At 45.2% G+C, this 27,646-nt stretch overlaps 1 protein-coding gene across 2 annotated transcripts in view; it reads right to left on the bottom strand.

Annotated features, from left to right (window-relative positions):
* The window catches only part of SLC15A4 (solute carrier family 15 member 4), a 104,089-nt gene that overhangs the window by 63,134 nt on the left and 13,309 nt on the right, over positions 1-27,646 (bottom strand). For both annotated transcript variants that reach the window (XM_033956333.1, XM_033956332.1), the window contains exons 3-5: positions 26,154-26,322; positions 10,692-10,760; positions 2,720-2,888 (exon numbers count right to left, since the gene is read on the bottom strand). In XM_033956333.1, the coding sequence (XP_033812224.1) occupies positions 2,720-2,888; positions 10,692-10,760; positions 26,154-26,322 (407 nt within the window). The remainder of the gene's footprint in view (positions 1-2,719; positions 2,889-10,691; positions 10,761-26,153; positions 26,323-27,646) is intronic.

Here is a 27,646-nt window from a genome sequence, read left to right as displayed (position 1 = left end):
AAACTGAGGGTTCTAAATAGAGAATGACATGGGGAAAAAAATCTGTCCCCGTCACCGCCCCGTCCCCGGCTCACCGTCCCCTTCACCGCCCCGTCACCGTCATCCCCTTCACCGCCCCATCACCATCACTGCCATCCCATTCACCGCCCCGTCACCATCCCCGCAGCATCCATATAAGCCTCAGTACTGCGAAATACCATGAAGACAGAAGAGAGTCCTGCCACTACTACTACTGCACTGAGAATCTGTTTCAGTGCCTCTGCCCTGTAATAAAAACAGAACATAAAATAAATCATTTGACTTGTCCTCACTTGCAATGACGTGTACCCCATGTTCACCTATAGCTCGAATCAGGTCAATTGTGCACACTAAAAATGCCCACCTGAGCACATAATCATGCAGATGCTGCAGAACAATGAGCAACAGGAGGATCTGAAACGTGAGCGCAGGCAGGCAGTGATACAAAAACAGCAGACACCCAACCGATTGCAGCGTTCCGCCATCTCCCTCCCTCCACCTCACCTTAGATGTAGAGTATGCCGGCTTTCTTTTTTGCCCAGCCACACGCACGGCTGCTCATTTGTTCAATATTCTCCTCTGACGCAACCGGAAACAGGAAGTTACAGGAGAGGAGAAGATTGATCAACTCGAGCAGCCACGCATGCGGCTGGGCGAAAAAGAAAGCCGGTATATTCTACATCAGTGTTTTTCAATCTTTTTACACCTGTGGCCCGGCAGAAATAAAAGAATTATTTTGTGAACCGGCAAACTACTAGGACTAAAATTTAAAAACCCCGTTTCCGCCCTATCTCCGCGAGCTCGGTCACTTCAGTAACTATAGAAAAATAGACAAATATAGTGCAAAATATAGACAGCAGATATGAATTCTCAAAACTGACACGTTTTGATCACTAAATTGAAAATAAAATCATTTTTCCTACCTTTGCTGTCTGGTGATTGATTTCATGAGTCTCTGGTTGCGTTTCCTTCTGTCTGTGTATCCTTTCTTTCATTTGTTTCTTTCTGCACTCATGCCCAAGAATTGTCCCTTTCTATTTCCTCCTTCTTTCCTTCCTATGTCCTTAGTGCCCCCGGTGCCTCCTTCCCATGTCTTTAGTGCCCCCGGTGCCTCTTTCACATATCCTTAGTGCCCCTTCCTGTCTTGAGTGCCCCCAGTGCCTCCTTCCCATGTCTTTAGTGCCCCCAGTGCCTCTTTCACATATCCTTAGTGCCCCTTCCTGTCTTTAGTGCCCCCAGTGCCTCCTTCCCATGTCTTTAGTGCCCCCAGTGCCTCTTTCACATATCCTTAGTGCCCCTTCCTGTCTTTAGTGCTCCCAGTGCCTCCTTCCCATGTATTTAGTGCCCCCAGTGCCTCCTTCCCATGTCTTTAGTGCCCCTTCCTGTCTTTAGTGCCCCCAGTGCCTCCTTCCCATGTCCTTTAGTGCCCCTTCCTGTCTTTAGTTCCCCCAGTGCCTCCTTCCCATGTCTTTAGTGCCCCTTCCTGTCTTTAGTGTTCCCAGTGCCTCCTTCCCATATCCTTAATGCCCCTTCCTGTCTTTAGTGCCCCCAGTGCCTCCTTCCCATATCCTTAGTGCCCCTTCCTGTCTTTAGTGCCCCCAGTGCCTCCTTCCCATATCCTTAGTGCCCCCAGTGCATCCTTCCCATGTCTTTAGTGCCCCTAGTGCCTCCTTCCTATGTCCCTCTCACTGCCTTCCACACTTTGTCCCACCCCCACCCCCGAAGCCTGCCTGTCTACCTCTGTCCCTCCCTCCCTAGCCAAAGCCAGCCTGCTGCCTCCCCGCTCAAAAAAAAAAAAAAAAAAAAAAGCCTCCTTCCTTTTCCCCTGCTCTTACCGCCATGCTGCAGCTACTAAAGCCGACAGGAAGTCTTTCCAACGTTAATTCTTATGTCGGAGAGGATGTTCTGGGCCAGCCAGGCAGCGATTAGCTGGCCCAGAACGTCCTCTCCAATATAAGAATTGACATTGAAAAGACTTCCTGTCGGCTTTAGTAGCTGCAGCATGGCGGTAAGAGCAGGGGAAAAGGAAGGAGGCTTTTTTTTTTGCACCTGTCCATCTTGCCGGCCCTGCTCTACATCAAAGGTGAGGTGGAGGGAGGGAGATGGCGGAACGCTGCGATCGGGCGGGTGGGGACCGTGCGATCCTTGAATGCCTCACTGCGGAGACAAGTCCATTCACTGCTCCACGGGGCAGAGAATGGCCTTGTCCCCGTCCCCGCAGAGACCACTATTTTTTCTTCCCCGTTTCTGCGGGTTACCCGCGGCTACTCACGGCTAGCCAAGGGTAACAACCACCGTGTCATTCTCTAGTTCTAAACCCAGTCTTTGGGTCATACCTAGCCAATCTGATTTTCAGGATAAATATGCATGACACTGAGGTGCATATAATGAAAGCAGTGCATTCAAATTCAATGGAGATATCCTCAAAACCTGACTGGCTAGGTGTGTCCTGAGTACTGGGATGAGAACCCTTAGCATAAACTACTACAATTAATTATTTCTATAGCATTGAAAGGCATACACAGCACTGTACATGTAAGGCTATACAGCTGTATGCATAGCAGTTAAATATGGTCACTATCAATAAAGCCAGCAGTGATCACCACTGTCCACATATATGGCAAATTTAAATGCTGAATATATGGCAAATTTAAATGCTACGGCCAGCATTAACCCATACATTCACATGCTTTCTCCTTACCGGCGGCAAAAGCAGAACACATGACAAAGAACATTCCAACAGCGATTCTCTTCAAAGAGGATGGAAGTAAACCTTTTCTCTTCAGAATAGGATCCACCAGTTTATCTTTCAAAGGTATCAGGATGATGATAAGTAGAGCATCAAACATGGTCAGCCAAGCAGCTGGAAACTGGAAATGAACACATACATTAACATTTGACCGTATTATACAAGAAGGTGTTTAAATGTCATTCGACTCAAGTACTTTTAGGGCAGCTACACTTAACATGTTGTAGTCCAGTGGTCTCAAACTCAAACCCTTTGCAGGGCCACATTTTGGATTTGTAGGCACTTAAAGGGCCTAAAAAAAAAATTAAATAGTTAATGTCTTATTAAAGAAATGACAATTTTGCATGCGGTAAAACTCTTTATAGTTTATAAATCTTTCCTTTTAGCTACGTCTTAATAATAATATTGTAATTTATAGCTAAAGAGACATATGATCAAGAAACTGTTTTATTTTACTTTTTTGATTATGATAAACATACCGAGGGCCTCAAAATAGTACCTGGCGGGCCACATGTGGCTCCTGGGTCACGAGTTTGAGACCACTGTTGTAGTCTCATCTTATGTATTCTATCCAAGAGAGCGCATTATCTATGTGGGCGACACATTTTTATCCACAAAGGGAGGGAGGACATTAGTCAAACAGCCTTTGATTTAGAGGCCGACTAAAACCAGGGTTTTTCCAGTTTCATCCCAAATTGAAATTGCCTAACCACTTTTGGCCAAAAATTGAAACCGAAAACTAGTGTTTGGTTGTGTGAATGAACCAATGAGGTCCAAAGGGAATTGTCAGAGCTTACAGTTGGCAGCCCTCTGCTAAACCCACAGAAAACTACCCTCCAGACCCAGAACTGCCAAGTACAGGCTTGACAATTGGGAGAGCCATTTTAGCAAATACTTTTCAATAAGTCTGGCATGTTTAGGTTTCCAAGTCAATGCAGATGTATTTAAATATCCTTAGAAACAGAACCTTTGTGAGAACGTGCAATAAAAATAAAAAAAAATCATGACTGCCAGCTTTTTATGCTTATCCAACTGTGCAAACAAGAGAAAGTAGCATTGAGATGTTTCCTGTTTTATATTTAAAAATACAAACATGATATAGATTCTTTTTAAAATAGGATTAAGTAGTTCAAACACTGCTCTACACTGCAGACATTACACCAGCCTAATGCACAATCCATAATAAAAAAAGCACGTTGATGTTGCTGAATATAAGGACTATATAGCATGCTCTGAAAAATTACAAATCAAAACAATGCATTTTCTCAAATTATTTTCTAATATATAAAGTTTATTTTAATATTTCCCTACTAACAGTACTTTCACTTGAAAACAATCACTGCAGGTTGCTCTCATAGAATCTAGCTTCTGCATGCCACAAGTTTGATTAAAACACTGCATTTTCATCATATCCAACACAACCTGGAAATTCTTCAGAATTACTCAAATAGTATGCAAGCCAGAATATATAATTTAAACAATGAAAGATCATATTTTACTTCCAAGCAAAAATAGCCTCTGCACACATGAACTTCAGCTAATGAAGCCCGAAACTAAAAGCCACAGTGCTTTTACAGTGGCTGACTTTGCACCACATTTGGTGTGACTACTGGTGTCATATCTCTACAGAGAGGTTAATTCCTAAGTTTCAAGTTTCAAGTTTATTAGGATTTTATATACCGCCTATCAAGGTTATCTAAGCGGTTTTACAATCAGGTACTCAAGCATTTTCCCTGTCTGTCCCGGTGGGCTCACAATCTATCTAACGTACCTGGGGCTATGGAGGACTAAGTGACTTGCCCAGGGTCACAAGGAGCAGCGCAGGGTTTGAACCCACAACCCCAGGGTGCTGAGGCTGTAGATCCAACCACTGCACCACACACTCCTCTCCGCTCATCATCCCAAATTTATGGACCTAAATTCCGGCTAAACTTCTATATCAAAACCATTTATTTGGAGCACTATGTTTACCGTGTAAACTACTGAGGAAGATCATAACTGCATTACTTGCAATGGCATTATCCCAGACAATCCCCTCGTGGGCTAGTCAGGTCAGGAGCGATGCCCAGTCACTCTTACCCATGTCGGCTCTACTCTTAAAATGGCTGCTGTGACCTCTTATGGCAGCCTTTTTGAGAGCACAGCCAGCAAAATACCGCCGTCAACATTATCCACAACGCCAAGAAATACGATCACGTAATCCCAAGATTAATAAAATTCCACTAGCTTCCAATCGAACACAGGCTCCTAATATTTAAAACACAATCCACAAAACAACCACAATTCATAGATAAATTGGTCATTCCATATACTACCTCTTGAACTCTTTGTTCTATGGATCAAAAACTGTTCACAGTCCCATCACTGAAAATAATAGAAACTTGAAGACTAGACATTTTTTCTGTGAACACGGCCTAGGCTTTGGAACACTATGCCATTATATCTTAGAGAAGAAGTAAATCTTACATGTTTTAAAAGTTCCTCGAAAAGCTTTTTGTTTAAAGATGCTCTTGACCTATAGCTCCTCTAAAACGCTATTGAAATTCCTCTTTTACATTTCTTCCAATCCCCCTCCCTACTGTGTTTTCCATATATGTTCTCTCTCTTTTCTATAACAAATTGTAGTTCCACTCTTTTTTTTTCCTTACACACCAGTTAGTATATATATTTGTTTTGTTTTAATGTTTTTATTGAGATTAGCTTTTTTAGGTTGTATGAAACTTTATGCATTTATATTATTGGTGTATTTTGCTTAGAAACACTTATTAAGCAATTGGCTCAAATACTGATACCTTGAACTCCTGCCCCGACTACACTCCTAGAATGCCAGGGATTACAAAATAATCCCGAGGGGAGTCCCTTCAGGTAGACAGGTGGAAGACAACTCCTGTTTGGAAGGGGGGGGAGGGGAGAAGGATAAACAGGACAAAGCACGCTTTCAGCTTTGGATGAAACTGGAACCGTCGTCACAGCCTTTTGCCAAAACCAGGCTGTGAAAGGATTTTATACTAGTTTCGGCACCTTAACCAAAATTGAAATTCAGTCAGCCTCTACTTTTGATTGTTCTCCAGTAAATTTATGTTAAAAGGTTGGTATTCAAAGATGCACCAGGTGGACCAAATTGGTAAACTTAGCTGGTCATCTTTAGGGGAGTATTCTGCTGAATATAAACCAAATTCACAGCTCAATGTTTATCCAAATGTAACTGGAATAATTTGTAGGTTTATTCTCTATTTATGAACTGATTTGTGCCAAAAAGCCGACACTAGCAAATCTTCTAATCCTATCATTACAACTAGGCTGGGTATCACATGTCCCTCCTTTCATACTAGTTTTCTTTGTACCAACAAGAAAAAAAAAATTAAAAAAGGGATTAATGTGCTCCGCTTCCCCTCCCCCCTATCACCACACAGTAAAAAAATGGTTCTCTCACTAGCTACCTCTCTCCCTTCTCCTGATTTCAACAAGGGGATGAAAGGAGTTGCCAACATTCAAGTCGTCTATATTTTAGACAACTGTTAGGGGACAAGGTACCCCCCTTATGGCCTTTTCCCATTTTTTGTCCAGCCAGCAGTCTTAGAGGAAGAGGTGATACCCAGGAGCATCCGTTATCTGTGTGTGTTTTAAGGAAAGAGAAAGGTGGTAACCAAAAGGGATGGTGGTTCGTTCTGTCTGTCTGTGATAGGACATGCCTCTCTTCGCAAGTCAGCCAGTGCCTCTCCTCCTCCCCAGTGTGCCACAGCACACCTGACATCTGGGGGGGGGGGGGAGGGCACATAGTTTGCGATACACTGCTTTAAAATAAAGGACAGCAATTTAAGCAGTTCTACTCAAGAATACCTTTGAGTGGCACTCAATGTCACTATCCAAATAAACTTTTACACCTGCATGTTTAAAACTAAGGCATTTAAATTTGGGAGTTATCCATATATAATCATATTCACTGCTAAACCTCTAGCCCATCTTTCCAAAAGTGCTCAATATATGCCTATTGACAGTTTTCCTATAAAGAAGTGACACCAAAATGTTAAATTATATTCTTTTAAAACCCCTATATGATTAAGCATAGTCATTAGACCCTTCAAAGTTTTGTATCTTGTCTAACTTGATCATCTGATATCAAGTAATCAGAGAAAAATTCAATAGCATATAGAGCACTGTTTAATACTCCCACTGCAAAGTATTCAGCTTGCACACAAGAAAAAGTAATGGCTATTTAATCTAGCAAGGGCAACTGCTAAAGGTAATTTGTTAAGAAAATAAAAACTGTAGCAGAAACGTGTCAAATCTTTTAGAAATATATAAACCAATGCCCACATTCTATTTAGGATATTGTGTGGCTACAAATCTGGATAAAGCTAGAAACAGCTATGATGTTAAGATTGTCTGCAAAATCTCAATTTCATGCTATACGCTGTTTTCTGCTGCAATCTGACAAGAATAGTATTTCAGACATGTTCTTCACTGCACTCTGTACTCAGATATTACTCATATATAGCAGGTGATCTCGCAATCCTGCTGGCCAAGACAAAAATGATACAACAAAATGTTCCTTTAAAAAAAACAAAAAAAAAATGAACATGACATTTTCAGCGGCAATCCAAGACAAGCAAAAAAAGGTTTTACCACAAACTAGGACTACAAATCAGAATAAAAACTAAAGAACCGATTATGTACACTTTGAAAAAACAAACTTAAAAAAAAAAATACCCCAATCATGCATATGCAATTTGAACCCAGATTTACAACCTGATATAATAGATACATATTTACAGTGTATTAACTATTGCTTACTGAAATATGCAGAACATGTTATCTCACAATCACCTATAGCCGGGATCACAACAATTGGTAGGATCGTCCTACCAGCGGGATCAGAACATGAGGGGAGCCCCCTCTCACGCGTGTAGGCCGACTCCACACCTGCATAGCATTCCTCTCAACACTCCACATACCGCCCCTTACACCCCCCCCCCAGACATCCCCACTGTACCTTTCCCTTTCACGGATGGTCCAAGTAGGCTGACTCCTTGCCGGCCGACACCCTCCATCACCACCGACAGCCCCCTCTAAGAATGGCTCCCCTCCCGACACCCCTCTGACATCCCCTTACGACCCCCCTACATACATTTCACTGAAACATCATCCCTGCATACCAACCCATTTCCCCCTGCTTCTTCAACTCGACTCATGAAGACGCTTTGAAGCTAAGTCCGTTGCATTGTTTGGGGAGTTGGCTGGGGGGGGTTCTTAGAGTGGTCCCAATGATTGTTTCTACCTGTGTATTATTAGTTATTTCACTGTGGTTAGACACATTTTGATTTAAAGCACACATGAGGTACCCGATGATGGTGTGCAGGCAGGGGGTATGGTTGCCCTTGCCTTGTTGTATGAGGCGCTGGAGAAATTCTCCCTTTGCTGACCCTCCACACTGAGGTTACCCATTTTTACATTTTTGAAGTGGTGGTGTTAGGCACAGGATTTTTCATCATTGGGTTACCACTCTCAGAACCTTTTGACTGGTTCTGCCTTTTTTGTTAGTATCTTTTTAGCCTTCCCTCTGACATCACTCCCCAACTTGTGAGCTGTATCTCAGTCCCACTATATTCATTCAATATGCTCTTTTCTCTCTCTCAATTATTCATGCACTCCTATTTATCCTGGTCATGTCTCACCTATATTATTGTAACTCTTTATGCAAGATTTCTAACCTCTATAGAATTCTGTAATAGCACACAACATACACTTCACCAAGGGTATTCAGTCTCAAAGGGTAGGTAAGCCTTAACCACCCCTTTAGTGCCCTTATGTGCGTTATAGATTTTACCACGATCCTCAGCGGCACCACTTGGAGCTCAAAACAATCTCATTGCTCCAAGATTTACGTGTCAATTCGTCATCGGATCACAATTCTTAAGACTTTTTTCTTTTCAATTTTCTTTAACTTAACTTTTGTGTATTATTATATTAGTAAAATTATTTAAGACTTAAATACTAAACTAGTACCACTGTACTGAACTTTTCCAAATCACTGGCTAAACATAGAATAATCCTTTTATTTTATTAAAAAGATGGAAATTATTGCTTATTCTCTAGCTCTTTGCTGGTCATACTTACACAATCTCTCTCTCTCTTCCTCCCCCCCAATGTATTTTTTTAAACTTGATGAGCAACTCTGTTTTTAAGAATATAAGACTCATGCTCTCTGCCACCACAGATTACCCTTGTTAGATCTCAGAAGCTCTCAATCTAAAATTTTAAATTGTCTTGAATCTTTTCTAGTACAAGCTTCCTCAACTTTGCTTTCTTCAGAGCTTTCTCCTAGCATATTTTTGCTTTGCATTCTACTAGCTGTAGAATACATTATACTCATTATTATATTATATTAGTAAAATTATTTGACTTAAATACTAAACTAGTATTTAAGTCTTAAATAATTTTACTAATATAATATAATAATGAGTATAATGTATTCTACAGCTAGTAGAATGCAAAGCAAAAATATGCTAGGAGAAAGCTCTGAAGAAAGCAAAGTTGAGGAAGCTTGTACTAGAAAAGATTCAAGACAATTTAAAATTTTAGATTGAGAGCTTCTGAGATCTAACAAGGGTAATCTGTGGTGGCAGAGAGCATGAGTCTTATATTCTTAAAAACAGAGTTGCTCATCAAGTTTAAAAAAATACATTGGGGGGGAGGAAGAGAGAGAGAGATTGTGTAAGTATGACCAGCAAAGAGCTAGAGAATAAGCAATAATTTCCATCTTTTTAATAAAATAAAAGGATTATTCTATGTTTAGCCAGTGATTTGGAAAAGTTCAGTACAGTGGTACCTTGGATTACGAGCATAATCCGTTCCAGGAGCATGCTCGTAATCCAAAATGCTCATTTATCAAAGCGAGTTTCCCCATAGGAAATAATGGAAACTCGCTTTGATACGTTCTCACCCCCGACCCCGATAACCAGCATCGCCCCCCCCCCGCTCGCAAAGGCCCCCTCGCTCCAACCAGCACCCCCCCATCGCGTGAACCGGCCCCCCCGCCAGTACAACTTAAATTTCCCACGAGATTCTCGGCGAGAGGGAGAATAGAAGTCATTGAACATGCGCAGATACATGCTCAAGGAAGGCAGAAGCCAGAGGTGTCAGGTCAAAAGCGCGCCAGGTCAAAGGCGCGCTTTGTCTATGGAACCGAAGCCGGAAGATCTTCTAGGCACACGAGCTGTGCCTGCGTGCCGGTGCTGGACGGGGAGGTGGGTAAATTTAAGTTGTACTGGCAGGGGGGTGGGGGGGGTGCCGGTTGGGGTGAAGGGGCCTTTGCGAGCGGGGGGGCAAGCGATGCCGGTTATCGGAGGGGGTGCTCGCAAATCGAGTCAACACTCGGTTTGCGAGTCTAAAGTTTGCTGAGTGTTTTGCTCGTCTTGCAAAACACTCGCAAACAGGGTTACTCACAAACCGAGGTTTGACTGTACATCGTTGAGTACAATCTGACTTAAAGTAAAACAGTTCAACAGCATGGAAATTTAGATCACACCTGCAGTGGATGTTTATAATCCTATTATTCTTTGTTAGAATAATTTAGTAGTAGTTTCAGTCACATAATAATCATGAGACATATTTCATAGCCATGTTGATGAATAACTTGGCAACACTGTACACAAATTTGTCTCATTTCTATTGTGCAATAGGACAGATTTCTACTCAATAGTGAAAGCTTCCCATTGTACTTGAGCTGCTAGATTTTTGCAAGAGCTTCCTTTAAAAAGTATCATTTCCTTAATTCTGGAGTTTCAAAATAATTGATGAAAAACAGCTAGTGTTAAAGTTTCAAATCAATCCGTTACCTTCGACAAGCTGTTTAAATAAAGAATCGACCTTGTAAAATAGAGCAACTTAATTACAAACAGAAAATAAAAACACTTTGGCTTACACTATGTTTGCCATTAAAGATTGGTGGGATTCTTAAATGAAGACTCTGAAGAACATATGTTGTCTGCATCTGTTAAAAAAAACAAACAAAAAAATTGATCAGAAGGTATCCAAAAGCGATATATTGTTTTAGACAATAACATTTTTCAGTATCATTAAGAAATTTGGCAACTTAAATGCTGCTGGTAGATGTGTGCTATCCCATTGGTCTCTGGATTCATCCACGAGTGCACCGGTTTGCGAGTGTTTTGCAAGACAAGCAAAACATTTGCAAAATCGGCACCTCGGAAACCGAGCACGCTTCGATTTGCGAGCACCCCCCCTGCAAACCAGCACCCTCTCCCCCCCCCCGCGATCCGGCACCCCCCCCCCCCCGCCACCATCGGGTCCCCCCCCCCCTGCCGCAACCTGAGGTCCCCCCAACCCACCCGAACCCTCTTCTTACTTTGATGTAGCCTCCGCAGCGGCACCGGCACCAGCATGTCCTGTGCGTGGTGCCGGTGCCTGAAGATCTGCTTCCTGTGCTGGGCCTTGAGCATGTGCGCATGCCAAGGCCTGAGAGTTCACGTTGAACGTGAACTCTCAAGGCCCAGCACAGGAAGCAGATCTTCAGGCACCGGCACCACGCACAGGACATACTGGTGCCGGTGCCGCTGTGGAGGCTACAGCAAAGTAAGAAGAGGGTTCGGGTGGGTTGGGGGGACCTCAGGTCGCCGGGGGGGGGGGGGGCCCGATGGCGGCGGGGGGGGGAGGGTGCCAGTTCGTGGGGAGCAATGCCGGTTCTCGGGGGGTGGGGGGGAGCAGCGCTGCTGGCCTCGGGGGGCGGAGGGTGGGAACCTATCAAAGCGAGTTTCCATTATTTCCTATGGGAAAACTTGCTTTGATAAACGAGCATTTTGGATTACGAGCATGCTCCTGGAAGAAACACTGTGTTCATCGTCACAGCCTTTTAGAGTCTCAAAAGACAAGGTTGAAATGAAGCCTTCTGTAAACTGCGAAGAAGTACCTTAAGACTGTACTCCAAACAGGGCTTCTTATAAGGTGTATGAATATACTGAACTCCTTTTAGGAACTAAACTACATGAAGCTGAGAAGTAAGCGAACAGCGAGATACCTAACCCCTGTAACAAGCTAAGATTGCCACTTGAAGCTGAAGGGAATTGAACGCTAAGCCCTTGGCAATACGCTTGTGCCAAAAAAGAAAGAGTATAAATCATAGAACTCTGGAAGGGTGCCAATGTTGAGAAGTACCCAAGAAAGGAAAAGCCTCCAAACGGAAGCATAAGCCACAGGTGAAGACGTCAGTATCACCTGGAGAAGAGAAGTAATAACTTTCTTCGCATAACCCTTACACGTCAGCCATGACTTTTCAAAAGCTAGGTCGTAATACCAAAATAGGACGAATATCCCTGTTGATCGAACCCTAGGTGAGTAAATCCGGAGATACGAGGAATCTCAACAGTTTGGCCGTCGAAACACTCATCAGATCCGCACAGTAAGGATGGTGCAGCCAATCCAGAGATTCTCTAATTACTGTGCCCTGAAAGCAAGCTTGAGATGGCAAATCCATCCAATCATCAGCCAGGGGAAAACACTTAAAAAGAGAAACCAGAGGCGCGAAAGAAGCAACTCTGCTACCCTCTGCGTCTGCTGAAGAAGCTAAGAAGCTTTGAATTTCGAGACGAGGCCATGAGGTCTAGTTCTAGGAAATCTCACCTTTATACAAAGAGCTGGAACGCCTGAGCAAATAGTTCCCAATTTCCAGGATATAGAAGATTTTACTACTACTACTACTTATTATTTCTAAAGTGCTGAAAGGTGTACACAGCGCTGTACATTTTAACATACAATAGACGGTCCATGCTCAGATTTTGTAATGAGAAAGTATATCTAAACCCTTTCCCTGTCCTGTAAAATGATGCGCTGACAGAAGAGGAAGATGAGATTCTACCCATTGAAGTAGAACTATTACTTTACTCGCCAACTGAGTACATCACGTACTTTCCTGGCTGTAGAGAAATACCACTGTCCTAAAAGATCTTTATCGTCATTCCGGAAGAATGGTCTGAAACTCCTGAAACGGTAGACTGGAAGAATGAATGAGTACCGAGTCTCCTCTTAATACCAGACTCCTTGCGCTGAGGATTAAAGGTACTGAGCCCCCCCCAACCCGACAGCCTAGGATGTTTGGTGAATTTGAGCCAGTCCAGCAAAGACAGAGGCATGCGTTTGAAAAGATTAATCTTGCAGAGCCACCAAATTATATTGAGCGATGCTTGCGAAGCCTACTAGATACTACAATTGGGGCCTTGAGATACCAGGAACAATTGGAACAAAAGCGACTGCTGTAGCGTTCTCATGTGAAAGCAAGCCGAAGTTCCTAGTGGAGTCACAGGTTCCTAGAACCTGTACAGAATCCCATACTCTTGTTCTTGGTGACTGAAAAAGGCAAACCTGAGACTGTAATCTGTCGCCCCAGTCTCTGGGAAGAAACACATTCCTCTCCTAAGTGAGCAACATCCCTTGATATTCCAATAATTAGTACAGGAGAAAAAGAGTTCTTTGGAAATTTGAAGATTCACATCCAAAGTATTGAAGAAAAGAAGCTCAAATAAAAGAAATCACCGTTTGTGTCTGACAAATTGACCTGGTTGGCTGGAAGAGCAGTTGTCTAAGAAAGAAAGTTTTCAAGTTTATTAGGGTTTTATATACCGCCTATCAACCAGGTACTCAAGCACTTTACAACTTTTTACAACCAGGTACTCAAGCATTTTCCCTATCTGTCCCGGTGGGCTCATAATCTATCTAATGTACCTGGGGCTATGGAGGATTAAGTGACTTGCCCATGGTCACAAGGAGCAGTGCGGGGTTTGAACCCACAACCCCAGGGTGCCGAGGCTCTAGCTTCAGCCACTACTGCCCTCATTTTCTAAAATGTTCTTGGAGCCGTGGCTAGGCCAAATGGCATTTGCCAAAACTGATAGCGCTGCTCAATGAGAGCTAAGCGAATATAGTGCAAATTCAGTGACCATAGGGAAATTGTAAATATTCTCACAGTTTTTCTCCGGAAATGTCTAACTCTAAGAAACTAATTTACCAGAATGAGATCCAGCCCCTGTCTGACCAATTCCCCCATCTTAGGCACTATGAAATACAGTGGTACCTTGGATTACGAGCATAATCCATTCCAGGAGCATGCTCGTAATCCAAAATGCTCGTATATCAAAGCAAGTTTCCCCATAGGAAGTAAGGGAAACTTGCTTTGATATGTTCCCAACCCCCACCTTTCCCCCCCCCCGAGGCCAGCAGCGCTGTTCCCTCCCCCCCGTGAACCGGCATTGTTCCCCCCGAAGGCCCCCCCCCCCCGTGAACCGGCACCTTCCCCCCCCCGCGATCCGGAACCCCCCCGCCGCGACCTGAGATCCCCCAACCTACCCGAACCCTCTTCTTACTTCCAGTGTAGCCTCCGCATCGGCACCGGCACCAGCATGTCCTGTGCGTTGGTGCCAATGCCTGAAAATCTGCTTCCTGTGCCGGGCCTTGAGCATGCATGCATGCTCAAGGCCCGGTTTTTTGCCGTTATGGTTCGGCAACATAGTAACTATATGTTACTATGTTGCCGAACCATAACAGCAAAAAACCGAGATTGAGCGGCTGAGCACAGGGCAGAATCTCTTAAGCACCGTAAAGCATAACAGTACAGTCACACTTAAAGTAGTTAAGTCTTTTCAAGCAGAGAGAGTGGGGAAACACACACAAGGTATATCACCGCAACAGTGGCAAAAGCTGTTGAAACACTCCTGACGCGTAGAACCCCGAAAACAGGGAAGCCGCAGAATAGTGACCTAAGTCAACTGCAAAATAAACTTCGTGAATGCTGCCGTGCCCCTGTTAGCGCTGGAGACCCAAGCGCGTGCCTGTTTCATGCTGAAATCAGCTGGCTCCATCAACAATGCATTAAAAACCTACCTGGAGCCAACCATTAAAATATTTTCCCCACTGTCATGGTATAAAATGCTTAAAATTAACATTGGAGAGAAATTAATGAATGCTGCTTCGTTCTCAACTTAGGAAAATAAGCACACGCCTCTTGCGCTCAGTCAGGAACCGGCTACGTGAAGAACACACCCGGAGCCATCCAAATATTTACCTCCAACCGGCCGTGGGAACTGCCAAGCAGAGTCTGCCTCAGGGAGAAATTCCATTACCGCTGTGGCGCTGCTGCCAGAGTATGAAAACAAGAGCGCACCTACAACACACGGGAAGGCACTAGTTCCGTCAACTGAGCTCTATCCATATACCCGAAGCCCTTTAATGAATAAACTTCATACAAATGTAAATTTACTTGTCAGTCACTAAACTCTACAAAATATAGTGTTTGATAAAAAAAATATTCCTTCTGTAGACTCACACCGAACCCGCAGCTCCACCACAACCAGAAAAGAAGTGCAAATATAACATATACTCAATTTTGTTGATAGTGCCGGGAGATGCCGGTTGCTCAGCACTATGAGGGAAGATATAACATGAGAGCCATGGTGAAACAACGGCTCAAGAAAAAGATGGACAAAGCTAAAACGGGACAAAGCTAAAACGGTCAATCAGGCATGGTCCCTACTGAAAAATACTATCACAGAAGCACAAAATCTATACATTCCGCGGATTTCCAAAGAAAGGAAAACTAAAGGTAAAGGAGAACCGGCATGGCTTACTAGAGAGTTGAAGGAAGCCATAAAAGAAAAGAAGGACTCTTTTAAAAAATGGAAACGCACGAAAATGACCGAAGCTTGGAATAAACACAAAGATGATCAGAAGAAGTGTCACAAGGCGGTGAGGGATGCCAAAAAGGACTATGAGAAGAAAATAGCGCAAGAGGCCAAAAATTTCAAGCCCTTTAGATACGTAAAAGGGAAAAAACCCGCAAAAGAGGCGGCGGGACCGCTGGATGACCAGGGAAGAAAAGGGTACATCAAGGAAGACAAACAAATTGCAGACAGACTAAATTCTTTCTTTGCATCTGTCTTTACGAAGGAGGACACTGCAATAATACCAGAAGCAGTGAAAGTGTTCAAAGGAGTAATAGAGGACAGCCTCACCACAGTAGAAGTGGACTTGGACCAGATATACTACCAGATCGACAAACTTAAGTGACAAATCCCCTTGACCGGATGCAATTCACCCGAGAGTCTTAAAAGAACTGAAGGTTGAAATCGGAGAACTATTGCAAAAACTTGCCAACCTGCCAATTAGAACTGGACAGATATCGGACGACTGGAAGATAGCGAACGTCACGCATATTTTCAAAAAAGGATCAAGAGAACCGGGCAACTACAGACCTGCGAGTCTTACGTCTGTCCCTGGAAAGATGGTTGAGGCACTGATTAAGGATAGCATAGTCCGGCACTTGGATACACACGACCTGATGAGACAATCAACATGGCTTCAGGAAAGGGAAATCATGTTTGACGAATTTACTTCAATTTTTTGAGACCGTGAACAAACAAATTGATAGTGGAGAACCTTTGGACATAATATACTTGGACTTCCAGAAAGCGTTCGACAAGGTTCCACATGAGACTTCTCAGAAAACTACAAATCCATGGAATAGAGGGAGATATACTAAGATGGATAGGCAAATGGCTGGAGAACAGAAAGCAGAGAGTGGGCATAAATGCGAAGTTCTCAGACTGGGAGACAGTGACTAGCGGTGTACCCCAGGGCTCGGTACTTGGGCCCATCTTATTTAATATTTTCATCAATGACCTAGAAGGAACATCCAGAGAGATCATCAAGTTTGCAGATGACACAAAGCTATGCCGGGCAATCAGATCGCAGAAGGATAGTGAGGAACTCCAGAGTGACTTGTGTCAGTTAGAGAAATGGGCGGAGAAATGGCAGATGACGTTGAATGTGGAAAAGTGCAAGGTAATGCATTTATGCAGAAAGAACAAGGAACACGAGTATAGAATGTCAGGTGCAACTTTGGGTAAGAGCGAACAAGAAAAGGACCTGGGTGTAGTGATAGATAGAACTCTGAAGCCGTCGGCACAATGCGCGGCAGCGACAAAGAAAGCAAATAGAATGTTAGGCATGATAAAGAAAAGAATCACGAGTAGATCGGAGAAAGTTATAATGCTGCTTTATAGAGCAATGGTCAGACCACACTTGGAATACTGTGTCCAACATTGGGCTCCCAACCTAAAGAAGGATATAAAACTGCTGGAGAGGGTGCAGAGACGAGCAACGAAGCTAATAAAGGGTATGGAGAATTGGAATATGAGGAATGACTTAAGAGCCTGAGATTGTTCTCCCTTGAGAAAAGGAGACTGCATGGGGATATGATCGAGACTTTCAAAACACTGAAAGGAATCGACAAAATAGAGCAGAAAAAAAAATTATTTACAATGTCCAATGTGACACGGACAAGGGGACATGGATTGAAGCTAAGGGGGAACAAGTCCAGGACAAATATCAGGAAGTTCTGCTTCATGCAACGAGTGGTGGATACCTAGAATGCACTCCCTGAGGAGGTTGTTGCGGAATCAACCGTTCTAGGATTTAAAAGCAAACTAGATGCACATCTCCTTACGAGAGGTGACTAAAAATATGCCAGATGTACACCTGGCTAGGCCACTGCGCGTGCGGATTGCTGGACTGAAGGTCTGATCCGGAGATGGCAATTCTTATGTGGTTTTTTTTTTTTTACACAGTTAAGGGAAAGAAGAAAAAACGAGACCCAGTCAGTCCCTCTATCGTTGGAGGGAGGGTGAGGCAGGGACCTGGGGGGGCCAGGTGTAACCCCTAAAGCCTGCACCGTTCAGCCAGACACCCCTGTCTCATTGAAGAGAAACCTCAACAGGAGAAAATAACTATCCAGTCACAGCCAGAATCCAGGAGTTAGTTGAATAGCAACCATCACCTGCTGGGAGATAGAGAAACTGATTAACAGGTGGTCCTATTGGCAGGAGATATATATATATTTATTTTAAAAAACATGTTTGAAAGACCTATAATGGTTTGTTTTTTTTCCATAAAAAATTTGAATATATAAATTAACGGATTATAATTCACTGTGAATGCCCAGTATCTTTACTCTGTAAACTGCACAGAGCTGAGAGATAGCTGCGATTTACATTGTTATAATAAACTTTATTCTTATTTACCGCCCTGCCATATGTTATGTTATTATAAAGACAATTTTTTTCATATATAACAGCACCTCTGACCCATGCATAGATTGAATGCCCTCCCATTTCCACACTTCTGTTACAGACTTTCTGGTTGCTGGATGGGATGTGCTCAGAGGAAAGGAAAGGTGAGGGATTGATACTGGAGTTAATTCTGATTAATACATTTGCGAGAGACATTGGGGAAGTGTTAGAAGGAAGAGTTTGCCTTTTATCGGATGGCATGAAAATCGCCAACAGAGTGGACATTCCAGAGGGAGTAGGAACCATAAGAAAACATCTCTAACTGTCGTAACTATTTTAAACTATTTAGGGAAGGTTATTGAAAGAAGCTATGTTTTTATTGATTAGTCACAGGGGGAGGGGGGAAAGAATGGTTGTTTATGTATATTTGTACGATGAATGTGCTTTTATTGTCTTATTATGTGAATACATATTTGTGTTTTACACTTTTGATGTTTGGAAAATTAATAAAGAATTAAAAAAAGAAAAAAGAAAACATCTCCAAAAACTAGAAGAATAAATTTAAACTGCCAGAGTTTAAACCAAAGCAAGGAATCCGGAGTGATGTACTTGGGGTGCAGAAATCAAAAAGATTTGCTTAATTTCTTTGAAAGCATTTACAAATGTGCGGATAAGGTGTTGATATAGTGAATCTAGATTTTCAGAAAATTTTGACAAAGTTCCTCGTGAGAAACTCCTGAGAAAATGAAATAGCCATAGGATAGGAGGCAACACTTTGTGGATCTGGACAGAAAACAGAGGGTAAGGTGAAATGGCCATTTTTCTTAGTGGAGTACCCAACAGGGATTCTGTACCGAGTGGTTCTGTTTTACATATTGATAAATGAGCTGGAACAAGTGAGGTAAGTATGTGTGCAGATATTTAAAACACATGCGGATAGTGAAAAATTGAAAATCTTCCAATTTGCTAAGGTCTTTTGGCAAACAGCAGATGAAATTTAATGTGAACAAAGGCAAAGGTGATGCACACTGGGAAGAATAATCCAAAATCATAGTTACCAAATGCAAGAGTCCACTTTAGGAGTCAGCACTCAAGATAAAAATCTAGGTGCCTTCGTAAACAATATGCTGCAATAACCTGCTCGGTATGCGGTGGAAGCAGCTAAAAAAGCAAACAGGATACTAAGAATTATTAGGAAAAGGATGGAAAATAAAACTAAAGACTGAATACATTTGTTACCTCGCAATAAGGGTCATATATCTTTCCTTTTCTTAGATTTCATTACACATCCAGGATGGGTGGGGGGAAGGAAATGTATTTTGAGGATTTAAATTAATTATAATATTGTAATCATAAGAACATAAGAACATAAGCAGTGCCTCTGCCGGGTCAGACCATAGGTCCATCCTGCCCAGCAGTCCGCTCCCGCGGCGGCCCAAACAGATCACAACCTGTCTGAATCATCTGAAGGGGCTCCCCTGCCACCTTGGCCTCCCAATTTGGTCCTGCCTTCCCATCGAAGTCCCAGCCCTCCGGTCCTGCACATGCACGACCTGGTTGGTTTATACTCATTACCTGACAAACTTTCTATACTTTTCCCAGCTCCTCCCTCAGTATCCCATGATCCCTTTATCCCTCAGGAATCCGTCCAATCCCTGTTTGAATCCTTGGACCGTACCCTGCCTGATCACTTCCTCCGGTAGCGCATTCCAAGTGTCCACGACCCTCTGGGTGAAAAAGAACTTCCTTGCATTTGTTCTGAACCTATCTCCCTTCAGTTTCTCAGAATGCCCCCTTGTATTTGCTGTCCCCTTCAGTCTGAAGAATCTGTCCCTATCCACCCTCTCTATGCCCCTCATGATCTTGAAGGTCTCTATCATATCTCCCCTGAGCCTCCTTTTTTCCAGAGAGAAGAGCCCCAGCCTATCCAGCCTCTCGGCGTATGAGCAGTGTTCCAGCCCTTTTACCATTTTCGTTGCTCTCCTTTGGACTCTCTCAAGTACCGCCATGTCCTTCTTGAGGTGCGGCGACCAGTACTGAACGCAGTATTCCAGATGCGGACGCACCATCGCTCGATACAATGGCATGATGACTTCCCGTGTTCTGGTTGTTATGCCCTTTTTTATGATGCCCAGCATCCTGTTGGCTTTTTTCGAGGCTGCCGCGCACTGTGCAGATGGCTTCAGTGATGCATCCACCAGCACACCCAAGTCTCTCTCGAGTCTGCTGTCTCCCATCAATACCCCCCCCAATTTGTAGCTGAACAACGGGTTCTTTTTCCCTATATGCATGACCTTGCATTTGTCCACGTTGAAGCGCATTTGCCATTTGTTTGCCCAGTCTTCCAGCTTGTCCAGGTCTCTTTGTAGGTCCTCACACTCCTCCCTGGTCCTAACTCTGCCGCACAGTTTGGTATCGTCTGCGAATTTTATAACCTCACACTTTGCCTCCTTTTCCAGGTCATTGATGAATATGTTAAAGAGTAACGGCCCCAGCACCGATCCCTGTGGCACACCGCTCGTGACTCCCCGCCAGTCAGAGTATTGACCCTTTACTCCAACCCTCTGCAGTCTACCCGACAACCAGTGCTCGATCCATCTGTGCACATCCCCTCCCACCCCGTGGTTCCAAAGCTTCTTAAGTAGCCTTTCATGTGGCACCTTGTCGAAAGCCTTCTGAAAATCGAGGTAAATGATGTCTATGGGCTCCCCTTTGTCCATGCGACTGCTTATTCCCTCAAAGAAGTACAGCAGGTTCGTTAGGCACGACCTCCCCTTACAGAATCCGTGCTGGCTTGTTCTCAGTAGGCCATTCCTCTCAATGTGCTCGCAAATGCCGTCCTTGATCATAGCTTCCACCATCTTCCCTATAATTGAAGTCAGGCTCACCGGCCTGTAGTTCCCGGGGTCACCCCTCGATCCCTTCTTGAAGATGGGTGTGACATTTGCCAATTTCCAGTCCTCTGGTACCTCACCCGTTTTCAAGGATAGGTTGCAAACATGTTGGATTGTGCCCGCTATTTCCTGTCTTAGTTCCTTCAGAACCCTTGGGTGGATCCCGTCCGGGCCCGGTGATTTGCCGCATTTTAACCTGTCTATCTGTTTGAGGACATCCTCCTTACTTACCTCTATGTGTTCTAATTTCTCAGCCTGTTCCCCACTCATGAGGTCCTCTGAGTCCGGTATATTAGAAGTGTCTTCGCTCGTGAAAACCGACGAGAAGAACGTGTTCAACCTCTCAGCTACCTCTTTATCCTCCTTAATCACTCCCTTCCTGTCCCCATCATCCAGCGGCCCCACCTCCTCTCTCGCTGGTCGCTTCCCCTTAACGTAACTGAAGAATGCCTTGAAGTTTTTCGCCTCCCTGGCCAGCCCCTCTTCGTATTTCCCTTTTGCTTTTTTAACCTCCCGGTGGCATTCCTTTTGGCATTTCCTGTGCGCCTGACGGTTTTCCTCTGTTGGGTCCTTTTTCCAACTCTGGAAAGATACTTTTTTGTCTTTTATCGCCCTCTTTACTTCTATTGACATCCAAACCGGGTCCTTTGATCGCTTGTTCTTGCAGCCTTTCCTGAAACTGGGGACGTACATTCTTTGCGCTTCCTGCAGGGTGTCCCTGAATAGGGTCCAGGCGCTTCCCACAGTCTCCATCCTAAAGATGTTTCTGAGCTTCCTCCCCACCATTTCCCTCATAGCAACATAGTTCCCTTTCTTGAAGTTCAGCGCAGTTGTTGCGGTCCTCCTAACTATGGGTGTCCCTCTTTCTAATGTGAATCTGATCATGTTGTGATCACTGTTTCCTAGCGGTCCTCCCACTTCTACCCCTCTTGCAGGCCCCCCTAAACCGTTTAGGATGAGGTCAAGAGTAGTACCCCCTCGCGTCGGTTCTTTGACTAGTTGCTCCATGAAGCAGTCCTTCACAGCTTCTACAAATCCTGTCTCCCTCGTGCAGTTGGAGTGACCCGTACTCCAGTCTATCCCTGGGTAGTTGAAGTCCCCCATCACTGTTACACTTCCAGTCCTGCACTCCTGTTTCAGTTCCGCTTCCAAGTCGTGTCCGACTCCCTCTGGTGTACCAGGTGGTCGATAGTAAAGCCCCAGTTTAATGCCCGCACCCTTGTTTCCCGGTAATTTGACCCATAGCGATTCCAGCTCCTCTGCCTTTGTTGCCATATCCATCCTGATCGAGTGGATAGAGTCCTTTATATATAGTGCTATGCCTCCCCCCTTTTTGTGGGTCCTGTCCCTCCTGTAGAGCTTGTACCCCGGCAGCGCTACATCCCATTGATTTTCCTCTGTCCACCAGGTTTCTACAATCCCAATTATATCCAGGTCCTCCTCTTTGGCCACGACTTCTAGTTCACCCATCTTGGCCGTGAGGCTTCTTGCATTTGCGTATAAGCCCCGCAGGTCCCGTCGTTTTTCTTCCACCTTTGCATTTACCTGGGCCATTTGCCCTTGGATTTCTGGCAATTTTCCCGCTCTCTGTGTTTCTGCTTTGCCCTCAGCCTTTACCCTCTTGGCTTCCTGCTTCCCCACATTCCTGCCACCCCACGTCTCCGCTTTTCCTCTGGGATTCCTAGCCCTACCGTCCCCCTCCTGGGCTATCATCCCTTGAGCCTCTGTTTGATCCCCTTCGCCCTGTGGTACCTCTATATTACCCTCGGCTTTCGCCCTCATGCCACCCAGCCCCGTGTCCCTGTGCCCCTTAGTCTTCTCCCAGCAAGCTCCCTTTACCCGTTGTTTCCCTCGCTGTCTGATTTTGAGATCTTCCGGTCCCTCTGTTTCCTCCCTGCAGTCAGCTCGTTCAGCATCTGTTCTGGATACTGTTTTCCGAAGCGTCAACATCAGATCAGCTGTCGGCTTTCCCCCTCTCCTCAGTTTAAAGCCCTCTCGATCTCCTTCCTCACATTGGCTGCCAGTAGTCTGGTTCCCGCTGTGCTCAGGTGCAGTCCGTCCCGCCGGTAGAGCTTGTTCTTTCTCCAGAAGGACGTCCAGTTCCTCACAAAGCGGAAGCCCTCCTCCTGGCACCATCTCCTCAACCATGCATTCACAGCTTGGATGTCTGACTGCCTCTTTGCATCTGCTCTCGGTACAGGCAGGATCTCCGAGAATGCTATCCTCCGTGTGCTCCGCTTCAGCTTTCGTCCCAGGACCCTGAACTGGTCAGTCAGTGCGTCCATGCTGAAGTTCCTCCGGCTCACATCGTTTGTTCCGACGTGGATTATTACCGCAGTCTCCTCTGTCTCTGCTCCGTCTAGGATCCTCTCAATCCTATCAGTGATGTCTCGTGTCTTGGCCCCTGGGAGACAAGTCACTAGCCGGTCCTCCCTTCCTCCAGCTACGTGACTGTCTACCTCTCTCAAGATCGAGTCTCCCACCACAATAGCAGACTTCCCTTTCCTCAGCCACCTCCTCTGTCTCAGGTCCGTGTCCTCGGTGTAGTGTGGTGTCTCTTCCTCGGGGTCCTGGTGAGTCGCGGTCTCCTCCTCTTGCGTGGTTCCTCCACTAGGTCCTTCCCCGGTGTCCCCTTGTAGATCCTGGGTCTCGTCTGCCGACATCCGTCTGTGCAGCTGCTGGTCCTGTTCCTCCACCTTCCTCCTATAGGCCTCCTCGATGAATCTCTCGAGGTCCCTCACCTGATCCACAATGGGGCCTGCTCCGTCTGTGTCTTCGGTTGACCAGCTCGTCTCCTCTGTGTTGCGCAGTCCCTCTAGTCCCTCCAGTTCCTGGACCCTGACCCTCAATCTTCCGACCTCCATCCTCAGGCTTTCCAGTTCCTGACACCGACTGCATATGTACTCCCGCCTTCCCGAGGGGAGGTAGTCGTACATATTACACTCTGTGCAGTATACCGGAAAGTACCTCTGGGATCCTGGGTCCTCCATTGCTCTCATGAAGTGCTGGTATGTTCCTGCTGTGGGTAAGAGAGAGAGAGAAGAGAGAAGAGAAAGTGAGTTACTTGGCGTTCCTGGCTCCCTCTCAAGGCTCCTACGCAAAGGCGATCTCGGTGCGCCGAACGGCTGGGCGCCGTTGGCTCCCCTCTAATTAAAAGGGGAGGCTGGGCCCGATGCAACCTGTGACGCGGGTGGGGGTGGGCGGAGCTAACTCTCGCCTCGACCCCGGTCCAACAGCCTGCTCCGGCTGCTTCCTCCTGCCTTCCCTTCGCTCCTGCAAGGAAAAGAAAAGAAAAAAAACGCTGCCGAGGCTTGCCTCGTGCCCTGGCTCCCTTCTAATTAAAGGGGGAGCCCGGGCCCGATGCAACCTGTGACGCGGGTGGGGGTGGGCGGAGCTAACTCTCGCCTCGACCCCGGTCCAACAGCCTGCTCCGGCTGCTTCCTCCTGCCTTCCCTTCGCTCCTGCAAGGAAAAGAAAAGAAAAAAAAACGCTGCCGAGGCTTGCCTCGTGCCCTGGCTCCCTTCTAATTAAAGGGGGAGCCCGGGCCCGATGCAACCTGTGACGCGGGTGGGGGTGGGCGGAGCTAACTCTCGCCTCGACCCCGGTCCAACAGCCTGCTCCGGCTGCTTCCTCCTGCCTTCCCTTCGCTCCTGCAAGGAAAAAAAAAAAAAAAAAAAAACGCTGCCGAGGCTTGCCTCGTGCCCTGGCTCCCTTCTAATTAAAGGGGGAGCCCGGGCCCGATGCAACCCGTGACGCGGGTGGGGGTGGGCGGAGCTAACTCTCGCCTCGACCCCGGTCCAACAGCCTGCTCCGGCTGCTTCCTCCTGCCTTCCCTTCGCTCCTGCAAGGAAAAGCAAATTCAGATCGGGACAGCCAGAGGCCTACTGTGTCCACAACCTGAATTTGAATCCCACACTGATCATGTCATATGTCTTATTGAATTAATAATTGGGAGGAGGATGGGAGAAAATGATTGTTTTATGTATTACTTGTGTATAGTGCATTTTATGCAGTATTTTATATTCAAGTAATTGTATTGCAATGTCAAAGTTTGAAAATCAATAAAGATTTAAAAAAAAAAAAAAACCACCCCCCTAAAGATTATAATGCCTCTATAATCACTCCATGGCGCAACCTTACTTTGAGTACAGCTATTTGCCTGCCTGCTCCAGCTTGGGAATGCAGCTGGGATAAAAGGAGAAGAGCACTGCCTCACAGATTGGCTGGACAAACTTGGTCTTCGGGCTGCCAGTTGGACAGAGGTCAGACTGAGCCTCAAACCCCGTAAATCCTTGCACCGCGAATGTGGAGAGGACCACAAAGCCGGTCCACTATTAATCCTGGCCAAGCAGTCTGTTGCGTAAGCTCTTGATAAATTAATGTGAGCGGCTACACAGAGGATGGCTCACAAGCTCAAAAAATATAAAAGTAGGCTGGCTAGCCAGGCGTCTAATAAACAAACCAAGTGCCCTAGCGATGGTCCCAAAGTGATGGACTATGAGGGAGATCGCTCTGAGGAAAGAGATGCTACCAGTGGTGTGCCTCAAGGTTCAGTTCTTAGGCCTGTCCTTTTTTAATACTTTTGTAAGTGATATTGCTAAGGATCGACTGGTAAAATTTGCTTCTTTGTGGATGAAACCAAAATCCGCAATAGACACTTCCGATGGTGCAAACATGAGGGAGGGGGAGAGACTATGGAGACAGTAAAAGACTAGGAATAAGATGCTGGGGAATGATTGCATGGAAAGAAATGGGGAGTGGATAGAGAAGGGGGGGGAAAACCCCCACGGAAAAAAGATGAAGAAAACGCCACTACAGATGGGTGTTGGAGAGGGAAGAAAAAAACAGGAACAAAGAAAAAACAAAACTGAAAAACCTGGAAAGTTAAGAAGATTGAGGAAACAAAAACCATAGTGTGAGACCAGCCCCAGTAGAAAAAACAAAGGGCTCTTTTTACTAAGGTGCATTAGGGCCTTAACGCGCGGAATAGCGCACGCTAAACCTTAACACCAGCATTGAGCTGGCGTTATTCTAGAAGCGTACCGTGCAGTTTAGCGCGCAATAATTTTGTGCGTGCGCTAAAAATGCTAGTGCATTTTAGCAAAAGGAGCCCAAAAGGGCCAGACAAAAGAATTAATTTTCAGTTTAGTTATTGGGATGTGTCAATTTAAGAATCTGCAAGCTTGCTTGATAATTTGGCTCCATTATATGCAGATCTCTCTCTTGCATATTCATTAGGGCTATCCTGAAAACCCGACTGGCCTGGTGGTCCTCCAGGACAGGGTTGGGAACCACTGGCTTAAGACAACTGCTGTTCTGTTGCTGTGTATTTCTAGCTTCACACCACAACTTTACCATACAAAACGAATTCAAAAGTGTATATCTTGAGTGTACAGTTTGGGGTTGACAGGTTCTAACCTGAAAATACACTGTCCAATAGGGTATGAGAGCCAAAAAAACTGGAATAATCTTCCCAAGGGCTTTCACATCCTCCACTTTGTCATCCCTGAAAGGACCTCCATTGGATGACTTTGCCATGTCCAGTAGACTCTGTCTGGGAGGTTGCTGATATAATCCATTGCTTTCCCTGAACAAAATGAAATGCTCAAGTTAGCTGACCAAACTAAGAAATGTTTCTTCAGATCTATTTGATCAATTACAGTGATAAAATACCAGTTCATTGGTGCAGTTTGACGGTAACATCATACATTTATAATTTGATTGTAACAGAATGCATGAATTACAATGGGCATAAGCTTTACAGAGTTTGGCAGATGTCAAAGAGTTTGTTATTACTGCAAAAATAGGTTCAATTTGGCCCAAGACATTTTATTTCTGAAGCCAATACATACATGTGCTAGGTCATGCAGGAAGAGCCAATCTGCAGGCAATATTTCTGTACGAAGCTAACCTAATCAATGACTATATTTGAAACATTATATTCCCTTTATCAGGTTAGTACACTATACTGGCTGAATAGACAAGTAAATTACAAAATTACACTCCTCCCTCTGTATTCGCGGAGGTTAGGGGCAGAGCCGGCCTGCGAATATGGAAAATTTGCGAACAAGTTTTGGGCTGACTCTGACCCACCCCTGCCTCCCTCCTGCATCCCGGACCTTACCTGGTGGTCTAGCGGTGACGCAGGGCAGAAGCGATCTTCCTACACTCCTGCGCCGTGCAGAGCCATCATCAAAAATGGCTACTGTGAATTCCTGTTGTAGTCTCGTGAGAACATGGGAACTCATAGCAGCCATTTTTTATGACGGCTCTGAATGGGGCAGGAGAGTAGAAAGATCATTCCTGTCCCGCGTCACCACTAGACCATCAGGTAAGGTCCGTGCATGGCCAGGTGGTCGGCGTGCAGCACGATGTGGCGAGTGGCGTTGCGGACCTCCACTTGCACACGGACCTCCACCTGCACGTTCAGCTCATCGCAGAAGCTGAAGTTGCCCAGGAAGGGGATGACCAGCAGGTTGTAGTGCAGGGGCTTGAGGTGAGTCCGCCAGTCTCCTCCACCATCACGGGCTAGCTCGCTTCAGGCTTAAGGAGCGGAGCCATGGCAGAAGGGCGCAGGGCACCTTCTCCTCCTGTAACTTTGATCACTGCCCGAGCTCTCCGGCTGCTTGTCCGTGTAGGAAGATTGCTCCCGGTAAGGTCTGGGGAGGTCAGGGACAGAACGATTCACTAGGGGGGGTCCCGGGCCAAAAAACCACGAATAACCAAATCCGCAAACACGGAGGGTGGAGTGTAGACTACATTTCATTTTTAAAATATTTTTATTGGATTTTAACACAATAAATATATAAATAAAATAAATCAAGGATATTTTACAGTTAAAGGTATCACAAATAAATCAAAAACAAGGATATTATACAATTACAATGTTCCTGAGTGTAGACTACAGAACT

The sequence above is a fragment of the Geotrypetes seraphini genome, chromosome 8 (assembly GCF_902459505.1).
Source record: "Geotrypetes seraphini chromosome 8, aGeoSer1.1, whole genome shotgun sequence".
Taxonomy (NCBI): Eukaryota; Metazoa; Chordata; class Amphibia; order Gymnophiona; family Dermophiidae; genus Geotrypetes; species Geotrypetes seraphini.
The sequence above is the reverse complement of the archived record's forward strand: the minus strand, read 5'-3'. Positions and strand labels throughout refer to the sequence as shown.